We start from the raw sequence: 14,408 nt of genomic DNA, 5'->3' as shown, positions 1-14,408 counted from the left end.
TTGATATACTGAACTAAGGCAAACATTTTTAAGACACACTTCTGATGAAGATATTTAAATATGTTTTAAAGTTGACATATAATTACAACCTGAGTTGGGCCATTGATTGTGTTCATGTTCAATGTTCTTTAGACACTGATACGAAAACCCTGTGTTTATTTAGAAGAAAATATACTCTTGAATACAAAATAATGCAAAATGACTTTCCAATAGAGCTCTTTAATGAAAAAACAAACAGTTTTATTTACAACAATCATATAATATCATTGATGCTTCACATAAACACTGACACAACAGGCAACTCAAACTACACCTTTATAATTTGCTATGTTCAGGGCATGTCTCAATGAGAGGCGGTGGACTAGTGGCAGAAACTTGGACTATGGGCAGAAAAGGTCTCTGGTTCGTCTCTGGTTCGACTCCACGGAGAAACAACAAAAAGACAAACCTGGATTGATCTGTCCAAAAATCCAAGAGGATTCTCCTTACCCTGACTAGTGCCCCTGTGCAAGGCACCTTACTCCCCCAACATCTGCTCCCCTTGTGCCCTACATGGCTGCTCGCTGCTCTGTGTGTCCTTCACCAGATGAGTTAAAAGCAGAGGCTAAATTTTCCTACCTGCATGTGTGCCTGTGCATGTCTGTGCATGTGTTTGGGACAGATAAATGTATCTTAATAAGGACCAATATTTCATCATATCAGACATTCTATTTGCTACTATAACCCTGTTAAGTAACTTATTTCAAGATATATTGCAGTTTCAGCTCTTGTGTGCAGTTACTGGACTAGGAGTCTGACAAGTGGTGTCAGTTTATCCAATGCCCATGTCTTGTAAAGCTGTTTAAAAAGGGTTGTGAGAAATCCTTCAAACTCGTTGATAATCTAAGACAGTTTCCTGTCCTCATCTCCAATCAGCAAATGAACACAGTAAGGAATAACAGCCACCACAGCGAGAGGTACTGATGCACTCTTACAGAACGACAGTGTGTAAAACAGAACCTCAGTGTGAGTGGGCATTTTCATCAAGTCAAAGAGCTGCAGACATGTGAGAGTTGCGGCCACACACATGAGTTTGAATCTGGTTTTGTTGCCGTTCTTCCCCTTGCAGCTCTGGAGGAACATCTCAGAGTTGACGGCCAGGCCCAGGCCAAACAAGGCTCCCAGGTTTCTCAAGAGACCAGCAAAAGGGGAGGTGTCCAGATGGATCCACTCTGGGTTAGCGCACCACTTCTTGGCTTTGGTGACAGACCACAGAAGATCAATGCCCATCACTTTGAGGAGCAGATAAAAGCCAATGGCAGAGGAGAAAAGAAAAACGTTGGTCTGTATGTAAACTTTCAAGCTCGCGCTGTAAACTGAAGGGATATGATCAAACACGACAGCAACCAGCACACCTGAATAATAAAAAAAAAAGTTCATCGTTACACAAACAACAACAGCAGATTGCGTTTGTTTGTGAATGCACGATGGAACTCACCCGATAAAAGGCCGAGGATAACCTGATGTGGGAAATGTGTCGCAATAAAAACCCTGGAGATGCAAACGCTCATCTGAATGATCCAGAAAGTCATCCACAGACCAGACCTCAGGAGACGAAACCTGAAAGGACTCATTGAGACATCACCAGTGATGAGGAAACTACTAACGTTAGGGAATAATTGCAATATATCTGCCCACCTCTGTAAACTCTGTACAGATGAGGCACTGGGGGAGGGCCTGGTGAAGTGGAGAACAGAGGTGATCATCACAAACCACACACACGATGAACCCATGGCATGACCAGATGGACTACCTGCAGAAACACATCAGGGTCACTAATGCTTTCAATGGGATTAATTACCATCACATTGCAGACATGGTGCTGACCTGGCCCTGTTTCACACGTGATTTGAAATTGCTCCAAACGTGGGGCTGAATTGTTGTGGTAGAACGTGGTTTCTTGGACCCACCAGTAAGGCCGCTGACCAAACAGAATCCTAAAAGAGACAAGCACCAGATTATAGATTGCATTCATATAAAATGCACTGAAAGTTAAAACATTAGTCTGTCCTGAAGGTCGGCTTACCATTTGAAAATTAGATTGAGCCAGTCTCCTATAACAGCCACCCATATCATCTTGGTGCCCACTTCACGACTGAGATGGAACCAGAGGGGGAAGTAAACTGAGAAGATGTTGCGAGGGTCGCCCACGGTTGACATGAAGTTGAGAAAGCTGTGATATTCCCTGTAGTTGTTCTGTAGGTGCTGGATAACAAGCACGCCGCTGCCGTGCACTAAATCCATCTGAAGCTCTGTGTGCACCACTGCAAACAGCTGATTCCTCAGCTCCAGTCAAAGCACCATGAACCCACATCGCACCTCAGATACCTTTATATATCTCAGACCACCGTCATAAATCATTGGACGGGACCATGGAAACACCTTCCATCTCTCTGGAAATAAAACAATGTGTCCCCTGGTCATGAGGGCTCAGCATTTTAGGACATGTTACAAAAACTGTTTACACCCAAACGAGCCATTAGATGTTTTACAGGCCATTGCTTTTACAATTGTTAAATATTAGCCATTGTACACACTGAAAGAGACAGGACCCCGTGTGACCCTGTGGAACCTTTCAGCCTCATTAATGTTGTTATTCTCTGAGAACGTAGCAACAAAATGGGTTTCCCATAAAACCGGGACTGGAAAAGACATCCCATCTGCCATCCACATCTGGGAACGCTGACTGGCTCTGTCACCATTAGTTGTTTTTTTTGTTCCATATTACAACTACAGTTGACTTTGTTAAAATATTAACATACACAACATTATCAATGTTTATATGCTGCTGTAGAATAATAAAGTTATTAATTCATTACTAGTTTTTACTTCATGCTGGTTCAAACCTAGCTGACCTTCCTAAAACTCACCACAAGGTGGTGTAAAGTCACAGCAAAGACATTGAGGTTTTATTTGCATTGTTTGGTCCTCAAGGTGTTCCTGGTTTAAACTGAAACATTCATCAGTAGATTACAACTTAAATTAAATCAAGTTTTCTATTTAGGAAAAATATAGGATAACGTGGCGTCTCTGATTGTCACTGATCATATTTTACCTAACTTCACATTACTGTGGAAAGTGGGTTGTTGGGACACATGGTGGATGAGAGGAGTCATCAATAGGACTATTTTATTAACTTGAACATTATTTTGACAAAATGTCCCATCCATTAATCTAATTTCCAACATAGAAAACCAAATTTTACAAATCTGACCATTTATATCAAGCAATGCATCTCCTACATCTCTGATTGAACAACTAAAAAAAGCTATAAAGATCTATAAGTATTGTAAGCTTTACAAGATTTTTATTCAAACAGTTTTTCGTTATTTTTCTGTTGTTTGATTTAGCATTTTCAGAATCAGAATCAGAATCAGAATTATTTTTATTGCCATGTATATTGCACATACAGGAAATTGCCTTGGTGTGGTTGGTGCACTGTACAAACAACAATATAGAACAATATATACAGTAAGAGAGTTATGGGCACGTGTGATCCCCCCTGTCGGACTTTTGGTTTGATAAGTGTGGACTTATGTTCAAGATGTGTCTATGTTTATATTTGTCTGTCTCTGAATGACTTAACAAAGTTATAAAAAAAAGGTGGCGAATACGTCATTTCCGGCGCTCTGTCCCTGCCCTTACACCAGTCAACAAACAACGAAGAAGAACAAGCCACGCCTTTTCATGCTAGCCGCCTATATTTGAAAATAACGTCTGTTTCAGCAACAGGACGTAAAGAGAAAAGAGCTGAAAACGTGAGTATACTATTCATCATACTTCTTTATAACGACTCTGACATTTACTCCCACGTGCAACGGAGTCAGCTTTGTTCAAAATGAATCTGTAAAAGGACCAGTCGCTGTCTTTTTGCTGCGGAAGTAGGGTAAACTGTGTTGAATCTCCGGCTAACTGCTAATGTTACCCGGCTAACGCTAACCTGCTAACGCTGCCTGTCGGTGTCATCACTCGCACTGTTTTCACATGTTGTCAGTGACGTCGCACATAGATAACCACGTTAACATCACTCCGCAGTGTGAACGCAGTGTGTTAACGCACAGAGGGGCGAGTTAGCACTCGATGCTAACAACAACGAGCGAGTCGCTCTGTGCTACATTCACCTGATAAAGCTTATAAACCAGTCTTATTAGATGTTGTTTTCAGGGACCATATTGTTGATACCGCACCGAATTTAACTCGTCATGAAAGTTTAGGATCTTTCGATCTTTCACCTCATGGGTGTTGCAGATAGCAGACTGGGTTTGTTAACTTATCTTTAAAATCAGTGGTAGCTGAAGATGCAAATATTAATAACGCAGTTAAGTAGTATGTTTTTAATACTAATAACAACTTATTTTTTAAGTCACTATCTGCCTATTCATTTATACAACCGTACTATTTTACATGTGTATGTATTGAAGCAGATAGGAGTATTGATTTAGGTCACATCTTTTTGTATTGTTTATCAATATGGCAGGTGCCTGGTTCCCTCATCTTAACATTACCATTTAAAGTTAGTTGATCGAAAAGCATCTGTTCTTGCAGCCAGATGTCAAACATGAACAAATCATAAATATATTGGGGATGTTACAAGTGACAGTTTATTGTATAAATCATACAAGCAATGTATACATTTTTTTTCTTAAAAAGTTTATTGTAAAGTTAGAATAATGCTCATCTTCCAAGTTTTTCTCTCTCAGATCTCAGATTGTCCAACAACAGAACACCATGACGTCCATCACTGATCCAAACTCCAGTGTCATGTTCACCAGTGCAATGGAGAACAGCCACAACAATCTGCTGAAAGAATATGGGGAGATACTGGATACATCTACAGAGTTGTGTCAGTCCCACAGACAGTTTGTGAAGTCTGCTCTTGGTATGTTCTATTTTCACATTTTGTATCTGAGCTTGGTTAAATCTTTCAAATGTAAAGCGACAACTAGAGTTTACGTCCAATTATTTTTAACTTTTTAATTGTAAGCTTCTTTCTCAATCACAGCAATTCACAATATTAACAGATATGCATGCTATGAAAACATGCAACGACTGGGTGATTGTTCAAACCCCTACCTTGAGTTATTAACAGTTACTAACTGGAGTGCAGATTTACCTAGTTCAGACCTGGTATTAATATCAGATCGAGTGGAAAGATCTAGTTCCTGTAGACACATTCAGGACCCATTCTAATGCCAGGGGTGAACAAGCTGTCCACTTTTGTGATTGTGTCACTCAGGATAGATATTAATATCAGATCTGAATCATTATCACTGTAAAACATAGCTTCAAATGGTGAAGGGCTTTTGCAAAACAGGAGCAACACCAGAACAAATATTATTTGATATCAATATATGAGTTTGTTGTTTTCTTTTTGCTCTGTTGCGTGGTTATTTATCGATTTTTGTTGTTGTTGTTGTTGTAGATACATGTTTAAAGAAATGCAAGGATGATGAGATGCTGTTTGAGACGATAGAGACGTTCAAAAAGGGTGAGCTGCTGCATTAGAACATGGAGCTCTGATCTTCGCCTCACACTCAGTTGTTATACTTTATTTATATGTTAACAAAATTGATGTGTCTGAATCAGCATCACCATCTGTTTCAATGATCCAGCACCAAAACAGTTATCTTACGTTTTCTTTTTCTTTTTACACAAATCTTAGGCCCATATTTTTGCTTTGGGACAAAATATTATAACACAGATTCAAAACCTCTGTTGTTTCTGCGACTAATGCAATGTTTGTGCCCCAGATGTTGAACAGAAGACTGTATCATTGAAGCAGAAACAACGTGATATTTCTGAGGTCGTATCTGAGATCCAGCAGAAGGAGATGCAGAAAGATGACATCATTCAGAAAATCGAAAAACTTAAACGGGAACAAGCCAAGCGAAAAGAGTGTAAGTTGTATATTAAAAAATGTAATTCATAAAAAGATCACAGAACTAGATGTATAACTTTAGCATTCAACCCTGAACTTATTATTATTTTCCCTTCCAGTGATAGTGTCTCAAAATAAAGCAAACAAAGACAGACTGAAAAATCTCCAGAAAGCCAGAATAGTCTTTCAGGATCATTTGGGGATGGAGATACGGACAATTCTTGGCAAAACACAATTGGTTAAAGGTACGTGGTACGTGGTTAAATGAACAAAGATCACCTTGTTCATTTTCATATTCAGTATCTTTATATATTATTTATTGTTTTTTTTTGTGAGTTTAAGTTTTGTAACACTCAGCTGGTTTTCTACCTGCATACCCATTCTTCTGACCCGAAGCTTGTGGACTCTTTCTTCTTTTGTTAATTTTATTACTTCCCTAGAAAAACACAGTTGTTAGTGTGGAAATAACTCTACATCGTAATAGTTAGTCATTTGATGTGCAGCCATTGATTACCTGAAAATCATAACAAAAATGATATCTTGTCTTAAGATCATGTAAATGTGACTTCAAGATTTACAAATGTGTGTTTTTGTCCTTGTGAAGGTGAAAAGCTGCAGTTTGTTTTCCGGAATATCAACCCCTCAAACCAAGACAGCGCCTACATCGTCACAATGGGGATTAAGGAAGACGGAGCTTACCAGAGTAAATTTGCAGACAGACACGCACTTTATGCAATCATAAAAAAAAAAATCTGCCTGTTTATAGTTTTGTTGACGTAAAGACAAACAAAGCAAACATGAAACATGTATCTAAAGCAGCAGTCTTCACTATTGTTTTATGCGGGCCAAACTGGCAGGGCACTCATCTTGAGTCAGTTTGAGTCAGTGTGAGAGTCAACCGTACATCTTAGGGTGTGTGATCTCTAACGTTACCTGATGGGGCAGATTTAGTTGCACATTAAACTCGAAGGGTTTGGTCAGTGGCGGTGAACAGCTACAGTACAGTTTCTGTGGCTATTGAAAGTGAAGTTAACCCAAGGGGAGGATCAAACCAGTATTCATCTGATAAACCAACCTGCTGCATCAGTTCACCCCCCAACTCCAGCACATGTGGGACTTTAGCACAGGAAGCAGGGCGGGGTCTCAGCTCATCAGAGAGTCAGATTTTTGATCCTCCAGCATGTATTTCAAGGTGTCCTTGGGAAACACGTGGCTGTGACAGCAGTGTGTGAATACGTGAGTGATGGGGAGGTGCTGTATTAATGACTTAGCAAAGTGTCTCATAAAGGTTTATAGTAGTATAAGACTGACATTAGACGTGTATATGAGATCGTCTGAACACTGTAGTGAGCAGTTCTAAACTTGAAATTGACCTTCGACATCAGTGATATTTTAGGATCCCTCATCAATTTGTTTTATGTCCATCTTGGACATAAACCATAACCAATCATAAATCAGGCTCAGATATATATATATATTCAGGTATATATATTTTTTTAAACAGACCTTTTAATCAAAAATAAAAATGTAAAATATACTAATACTTAAACATTATGATTTCCATAAGGCTTACCAAACTCTTCCATTTCTGCAGTTGTGTCTAGTGACCCAGTGCTCGAGTGTTTGCCGGCATTGGAACGTCGACTTCAGGAGACCAACAATTTACCAGCATTCCTGGCAAATGTCAGGAAGGAGTTTATCTCTCAGGCACGCTGCTGAGATCAGAACGATGGAAGGACACACGTTCCTGCTGCGCTGTGGACTTACGTAAACAAGGAGGAACCATTGGAGAGGAAGGATCTTTTTGTAAAGACAATTTTTAATCTGTATCTACAGACCTGAAAACACATTATCAAATGTTTGTGTTTATGGATCTTAAGTACAGGTAGGTTCCAGGAAAATAATTGAAAAATCACATATTGATATGTTTTCATTTATATTTTAAATGTATTTACTCCTTTTTCAGTATGTTTTTATTTTCCTGTGTTCCATTATTAAAACACATAGATTTTTTTTTTTTTTACAGTAATTCACTTCGCTTGCATTTCATGTGGCTTAAATAATGAAAAATTCTAACAACAATGCAAAAATAACAAAAAGAAACAGTGACAAAAATCATCCTGTCGGCAAAGGAAGGTGTGTCATCAAACTGAGTGCAATTGGATTTATTACAGATTTTAAAACTATGAATATCATTAAGTCACTACATGGAGGGAGGGGAACGTGATTTGTTAAAAGACGTCTCTTCCATTTCTTTGCCGTGCATCGTAGAAGTGAATCCTCAATTCATGGTTCCTTTTTAGTTTTTTATATATTCAGGCATCAGATGATTGGACGCTGTCTAACACAGGCAGCTCCTCCACATAGGTTGATGGGAAATGTCCCGTCTTTCCATTTAGTTGACCAAACCACCAACCATTGTCCTCTCTGGTGTAAATGTCTAGAAGATCTCCTGTGAAATACAAACAAGTCCCTAGATTAGTTTTTCCATCTTCCTCTTGTCGCTTTATATCATTGGCGTCGGAGTTGTAACTCACCTTCTGTCAAAGTCAGTTCATCTTCCTGTTCAGATTGGAAGTTGTACAGAGCCTTGCATTTTCCTACACTCCTGAACGCTGCCGTTGTTTGACCTGTAAATTGTTAATATTTTTTCATGTTATTGTAAATGTATGTGATAGAAATAAATCTTAGTGTGTATGAAAGTGTCTTACCCTCTTGTTTGTCCTCGCCTGTGTGAGGGGGGGTTCTGTTATCTGTGCTGTCACACTCCGCAGCCTCACTGCCATGTGTTGAAGACGTGGAGGTGACCTGGTCACTGGAGCCCGGTGACGGCTCCACAGACGGTTGTGTCACAAACTGAGCCGGCCCTTTGTAGATGATGGATGCTCTCAGTGACTGTCGGGATCTGAATGGCGTCCTCCTGAGCTTGACTTGACGCGTCAGCTGAACCACACTGTGCTCGCAGTCCTTTGAAGAAATAATAGTGGGTTGAGTTTTATTTATGTTTCTTAAAAAATGTTTAGGAGAAAAATAAAATTGTATGTGGCTGATTTAAACCTTATTTTCTAACCAAAGGATCTGGCTAACCAGTAATTTCTAAAATCAGCTCATGTTGTGTTTGTAAGTACGGAAGTCAAATGGACGGCTAAAAGAATTGGAAAAATGGATATGTATATTTTTTTTTTATCAAAGCTGAAACAATTTACTGACTGAACATAAGCAGTGACTATCACTTTATTATTTTTTGTTATTATTTAAGCAAAATGCTCAACTTCCCAGGATTTGATACTTTACTTTGAGAGTGACCCAGACCCATGGATAATGTTAACAATAATAATAAGTGAAGAATAATCTATTTTAAGATGCCTTAATATTCTTTCATTTAGGAAATTGTTTGGGCATTTTCCTATATTTTCTCATATTTATAGATCAAGATATTAAGTTAATATTCAAGGCATAAGAATACCGACAAAACAATTGAGATTTAAGTAAAAATGTTGACAACCTTTGTATCTCAAATAACAGCTAGAATAAGGGGTAGTTGATATCATGTGGGTGTTAAGTTATACAATAAAAGACTAAGAGCCTCTGTCCTTCTGGGACATGCACAGTCATTTTAAATCAGCAGTCACCCTGACATTAATTGCTGGATTTTGGCTATTCTCTAAAAAAACATTACCAACTGAAGGCTGTCGCGCTGAGCAGAAACCTTTCCACCGTCTCTTTTAATCCAGGGAAAGCTCTTCACAATATGAACTGTACTGTGGCTCTGCTTTAAATCCAGCCATTATGCTGAAGCTTAATTGGTTCTTCCCTCTTTCCCAGGACCCTTCGTCATTAGTTCCGTCAAACTAATCAAACATAAGTGACACCAGCAGTCTGTCCTAAAGTTAATACATGAAGTCTTACCTTATCTTTCCATTTCACGATGCTGTCGCTGAATCGGTGAAAGGACTTGGGTTTTCCCTCCAGTTCTGACAGTGACACAGAGAGTTTGTAGTGAGTGGCCTCGAGCAGATCCAGTTTTAGAGAACACTGCGGGCGGAGAGACAACGTTAGCCTGTATGCACATATCTACCTTACGATGAATTTAAATATTCACCCCCACTATCCAGCTGCTACACACACAGTCTCCAGTGCTCACCTCATCCAGCTGCTGCTCAGTCTCCTCGAGGTTCTTCTGGTTTGAGAACGAGGGATTCTCCGAGTATGTTTTCATCAGCTTTTCAATTCCTGCAGGAGGAAATGTCCGAGGTGTCTTAGAGACCAATGCCAATGACCTCATGAGCTCTGTCAGGTGTGAATCACAGGTTCAGGCTGAGCCGTGGTCTGTGAGTGAACTCGACTAACCTTCACAGTCCTTCTTTGTCCTCGTAATGCCGTCCTCCAGACGCTGGAGTTTGACTTTGATGGCCTCGCTTCGTCGCTCCCTGCCCATCAACGATTTGCTGTCCTCCTCCTGTTTAATCAGAACACGGATAACATGTGTTTAATATATCAGTAATGGAGATGCTCTTGGTGTAGTATTGACTGGTTGAGTATTTTAAGGAAATTGCATTTGCGAGTAAACTTTATTAAATCAGATTAATTCCAGGAAATCTACCACCCCAAGCACTTGGAATGAATGTTTATCTCTGTATGTGCAGTGTGCACGCTCCCATCAACTCCCCCCCTTGCAGAGATGTGTCTTTGAACAGCTCAATCCCTGTATAAGTCTGAGGCCTGCTGTCAAAACTCTCTTCAACATGCAGCTGCACATTCTGAGTGTAAAAATTGCAAAACTTACGAAATAATCAGCCATCAAAAACTCTGCTGTGTTGTCGTCGGCTGTGATTCTGTTTTCCTCCACCAGCATCTGTATGTCTTTATCCATGTCCACCTTTTGGACCAGCAGTTCTATCTGTCTTTGGCCCTGGAGAAGGCAGGAATGTATTCTTATATAAGTTCAAAACAACCGTAGCGGGCTTTAGAGTGTGTTTGCGAGCAGGGCTGAACATCAAGGCGCCTCACGTGTTTGAGGGTCTGGCCGAAACCGGACATGTGGAGGTTGTATCTGTTCAAGATGTTGCACAGGACTTCGATTCGCTGTTTCTCCAGCTCCTGTATGATCTGAAAGCAGAATGTAGTGCTGTGATGCTTTCTGTGCTCCAAGTTCAATCCCTGCTCAAAACACCAAGGACAACAAGGTCAGAGTGACTGCACAGATCAAGGATCACAGCTGCAGCATCACCCTGTCCAGCTGCAGCGTCCTTGAACCAAGCCTCCACATGTGCTGCTGTTACGTTTTCTGCATCTGTGTATCTCACAGAATAAAGGATGAAATCAGTTTCAGAATGAGCTGGTAATGTGGAGCTTCAAACCTAGCACTGGAGTGGAAGACTGACCCGTATAAACCATATCTACAGCCAAAAGCTCACTGGTTTAACTTTTCCTAAAGGAGGCGTCCTGGAAAAAGTCTGAACTTTCCTTTTCGCTTAAAAAAGAGTCTGGATAAAGACGAACAGCTTAAAGTCAAAGTTAGAACAGTAGGATATCATTTTCAGCACCTGGTAGCAGTTTTTCAGAGTGTTTTCCCATTTGAGTCTCATCTGGTGACCCTCCATGTTAATATGAAAGTACTCGTCATCCACCCGTGACTGCACCTCTGCAGACTTAGTCATCCTGTTGAGCATCTGACGACAGAACCGGGAAAAAAACTCATTAGCGGCCACGTCCGTTTTAATTACAACTCTGTTATTAAAATCGTTTGCTAACTAGTGTACTGTACCTTTTGTTTTTCCTTTTGTGTGCTAATGTGAGCGTTGTTGTCAACAAAGTTGAACAGAGCCTCGTGTTCTCTCGTTAGTCCGACTAATTTCTTCTTTATCTGTTTTTCACACAAGAAATCACAGAACAACAAATTTGTACAGGTAAATAATTCAGCATCATGCAACAGATCAGATTTGACTTCAAACTGAGTCGCCATTAATTATTTTTCAATTTATTTTTGTGCTACACTGTTCTATCCAGTTTCTTGTGTGGCCCCATCGTGCTGTTTATCATATATCTTCTATGTTTGTAATCTTGCTGTGTCATGAATGCACCGTAGCTGTATTTGAAAACAGCCTAAGGCAAATTTCTAGCGATACACATTCAACATAGTATTCATTTATTATATGTTACTTATTTGCATTGCACATTATCATACATTCATAATGCAGGATACGCTTTCATAATGTGTTCTGTCTCCTAGCAACAGCCCCAGGTAATTTTAAATACATCATAAAGTCAAACATGTCAGTGGCTCATGATCCACGTTTTATATGAAAGGTTATGAAGTCACCTGAGCGGGCAGCGCTGTGTTTTCTGTCAACATGAGCAGGAAGTTACCGCTGATTTGTTCCTTATTGACAATACAAGGATCTTTAACACGTCTCTATTACTTGTCACACAAAATGAACATTGTGATTATAAACTATTGAATCATTGACCGCTTAGAGAACGGCTATCCCACTTTGAATGGCTCATCACTGTTTTAACACAACATAGTGCATTATGAATACTTTGCAATGCATAATGTAGGAATACACTATACATTATACATGCTGTAAGGGCCTCACTGTAAAGGTCACCATGACATTAGAGAGGACAGCCACACAAACCTTTAATGGGTTTATGGATTTGTGTGATAATAACTATATCTGTGGCGACAACTGGAGGATTTACCTTGAGTTGATCACTCCAGTTAGCAGTGACTAGCTTTCCAGTTCTGTCAATGGCACTGTCGAGCTGTCCAAGCAAAGGACAGGTTAGAGGGACATTATGACAGGGAAGAATCAACAGTAAACTGAAATAAAGAATAAACTACACACAGGCTTCTTCCTCTTATTATGCTCGTCTAAGACTTGTCGTATTTCCAGGATTGCCTCTTGTTGAAAAGCATTTCCTAATGATCTGGAATGAGAACAACAACAAGTTAACCCCGGATCTCCTTCACAGCGTGTTTGACAGGCACAGTTACGAGGTGAGCTGAACACTACCTGTGGGCGTCTGCTCTTGAGTACATCTCATCTGACACATGACACCAGGCGCTGTAGGTGGAACTGAGCGGGGGAGGCAGCAGGAAAAAGGTTAGAGCTGTGGTCTAATTATCCTGACACCTACCTGTGATGCTGCTCTTGTCTAACTCGCTCAGGGTGTGTTGTGTTTTCCCTAATAACACTATTTCCATGCGCCACATGGCAGCTAGTGCCCGGGAGGAGGTCACATCTAACACAAAACAGACGAAAAGACGGAGCCTAGCCCAGTTTCTGCTCTGTCCCTTACTTGTCAGACATTCCTTTGGAGGCCCGGATGAGTCTGCTGGCGAGTTTTTGCAGTCCTTTCGCGTACGTCAGCTCCAGCTCAGCCCTAAGAGAGGGAAATGAACTGAGTCAAACAATAACCTGTGTAGCCATTAAAAGTTGGTCCGAAGGCCAAAGCTGCAATGAACCTACCTTTGCTGAAAAACTGCCATGAGCTCTTTGCAGAAATTCTCCCCGGATTTAGAGAAGCGCTTCACATTTTGATACAGTTGGTTATACTGGAAAGAAAAGGAAAAGGCTCCATGAGATTTTTGCCATATAGAATCAACCTTCCACCGAAGACAAATTGAGATGTGATGGTTCTCATTGTCTGATCCAGTAATATCCACACAACAACATTCCTTTTTTCGCTCGTCTGCTGTAAACTTAGAAAACCTCAGGTATACTCACAGAGCAGGTGCTGATAGGATCCCTCATCTTGAGGCTATGGCTGTTTGTTGACTTTGGACCTAGAACTTTGACCACCTTCCGCTGAAAGTCACTCATGCGGAAATCACCTGAGCTATTGTCAGGGCGCCCTATGAGGAAAATTCCAGTGAGTGAAGAAACGTGTGAACTCAGGCTGAACGCCAAGTTAGCCTGGCATCGGTGCAAAAGAGAGGGAGAGATATAAACACTAAACAAAGGCCTGTTCTTGTTCTTATCTGTCATTAGAAGTCTATGTGTGTTGACATGTGGAAGTATTGCATTCACCTGAGAAAATGTTTTTCTCTGAATTACCGAGATCGCCTACAGTAAAAATCTAAGAGAAGCATTTAAATGCATTTAGAGCGTTGAACTAAACTGTGTCATCCGGTTTTATTTGGGCTTGAGGCATTGGTGAGATTCTTGTTTCTTTAAGTGATATCGATGGCATTGTTATCAATACATAATAAAAAATAAAAATTTAATTTCCGTTGTTATTTGAACAAGGTGCTTTAGAAAATATATGGGAATAAAACAACGCAGAACATAAACAATGTAAGAAAGACAACTTAAAGAAAAATACTAAAAGAAAAATCCATTTAAACCAGTTAAAAATCAGGCAGGAAATGGCTTTTCTATAAAAATATGTTTTAAAAAATGATTTAGAAACAGGTGCTGGCAAGTCTAACGTAATACACTAGTGATTATTAGTGTATGGGCTTTGTGCAGACATTTCCCGACTC

At 40.0% G+C, this 14,408-nt stretch overlaps 3 protein-coding genes across 4 annotated transcripts; 1 reads left to right on the top strand and 2 right to left on the bottom strand.

Moving 5' to 3' along the window:
• Positions 1–209: 209 nt before the first annotated feature.
• LOC133967351 (glucose-6-phosphatase 2-like) lies at positions 210–2,312 on the bottom strand. Of its 2 annotated transcripts, none has more exons than XM_062402760.1 (4): positions 2,066–2,312; positions 1,867–1,976; positions 1,478–1,792; positions 210–1,394 (listed from the first exon to the last, which is right to left on the bottom strand). In XM_062402760.1, the coding sequence occupies exons 1-4, from the start codon at positions 2,281–2,283 to the stop codon at positions 883–885; spliced, it is 1,155 nt and encodes a 384-aa protein (XP_062258744.1). In that variant the 5' UTR covers positions 2,284–2,312; the 3' UTR covers positions 210–882. The 2 variants fall into 2 exon arrangements, with proteins under 2 accessions (XP_062258744.1, XP_062258745.1); XM_062402761.1 differs by having other exon boundaries at positions 210–1,271.
• Positions 2,313–3,683: 1,371 nt separating this feature from the next.
• spc25 (SPC25 component of NDC80 kinetochore complex) lies at positions 3,684–7,723 on the top strand. Its single transcript, XM_062403370.1, has 7 exons — positions 3,684–3,797; positions 4,740–4,918; positions 5,462–5,527; positions 5,790–5,936; positions 6,037–6,162; positions 6,522–6,620; positions 7,512–7,723. Exons 2-7 carry the CDS (start codon positions 4,768–4,770, stop codon positions 7,634–7,636), a joined length of 714 nt encoding a protein of 237 aa, XP_062259354.1. The 5' UTR covers positions 3,684–3,797; positions 4,740–4,767; the 3' UTR covers positions 7,637–7,723.
• Positions 7,724–8,232: 509 nt separating this feature from the next.
• Positions 8,233–13,722, bottom strand: nostrin (nitric oxide synthase trafficking). The gene is made up of 16 exons (XM_062403369.1): positions 13,651–13,722; positions 13,393–13,478; positions 13,223–13,306; positions 12,937–12,999; positions 12,769–12,850; positions 12,623–12,685; positions 11,685–11,783; positions 11,464–11,589; positions 10,928–11,026; positions 10,704–10,829; positions 10,268–10,376; positions 10,062–10,150; positions 9,827–9,952; positions 8,629–8,884; positions 8,455–8,547; positions 8,233–8,369 (listed from the first exon to the last, which is right to left on the bottom strand). The coding sequence occupies exons 1-16, from the start codon at positions 13,675–13,677 to the stop codon at positions 8,233–8,235; spliced, it is 1,665 nt and encodes a 554-aa protein (XP_062259353.1). The 5' UTR covers positions 13,678–13,722.
• Between the last annotated feature and the right edge of the window lie 686 nt (positions 13,723–14,408).

The sequence above is a fragment of the Platichthys flesus genome, chromosome 13, assembly GCF_949316205.1.
Source record: "Platichthys flesus chromosome 13, fPlaFle2.1, whole genome shotgun sequence".
Classification (NCBI taxonomy): Eukaryota; Metazoa; Chordata; class Actinopteri; order Pleuronectiformes; family Pleuronectidae; genus Platichthys; species Platichthys flesus.
Note: the sequence above shows the minus strand (reverse complement) of the source record. Positions and strands in the feature narration are given on the sequence as shown.

Bases quoted from the DNA above. Each gene is read 5' to 3' on its own strand.
- spc25 (XM_062403370.1), top strand. From the start codon at position 4,768: ATGACGTCCATCACTGATCCAAACTCCAGTGTCATGTTCACCAGTGCA. The intron at 5,528-5,789 runs GTGAGCTGCTGC...TTTGTGCCCCAG, and splicing joins GATAGAGACGTTCAAAAAGG to ATGTTGAACAGAAGACTGTA. The intron at 5,937-6,036 runs GTAAGTTGTATA...TTTCCCTTCCAG, and splicing joins ACAAGCCAAGCGAAAAGAGT to TGATAGTGTCTCAAAATAAA.
- nostrin (XM_062403369.1), bottom strand. From the start codon at position 13,677: ATGAGGGATCCTATCAGCACCTGCTCT. The intron at 13,307-13,392 runs GTAGGTTCATTG...TCCCTCTCTTAG, and splicing joins ATGGCAGTTTTTCAGCAAAG to GGCTGAGCTGGAGCTGACGT. The intron at 10,377-10,703 runs GTAAGTTTTGCA...CTGATTAAACAG, and splicing joins TTTTGATGGCTGATTATTTC to GAGGAGGACAGCAAATCGTT.
- LOC133967351 (XM_062402760.1), bottom strand. From the start codon at position 2,283: ATGGATTTAGTGCACGGCAGCGGCGTGCTTGTTATCCAGCACCTACAG. The intron at 1,977-2,065 runs GTAAGCCGACCT...TGTCTCTTTTAG, and splicing joins CTCAATCTAATTTTCAAATG to GATTCTGTTTGGTCAGCGGC. The intron at 1,793-1,866 runs GTCAGCACCATG...GTGTTTCTGCAG, and splicing joins CACGTGTGAAACAGGGCCAG to GTAGTCCATCTGGTCATGCC.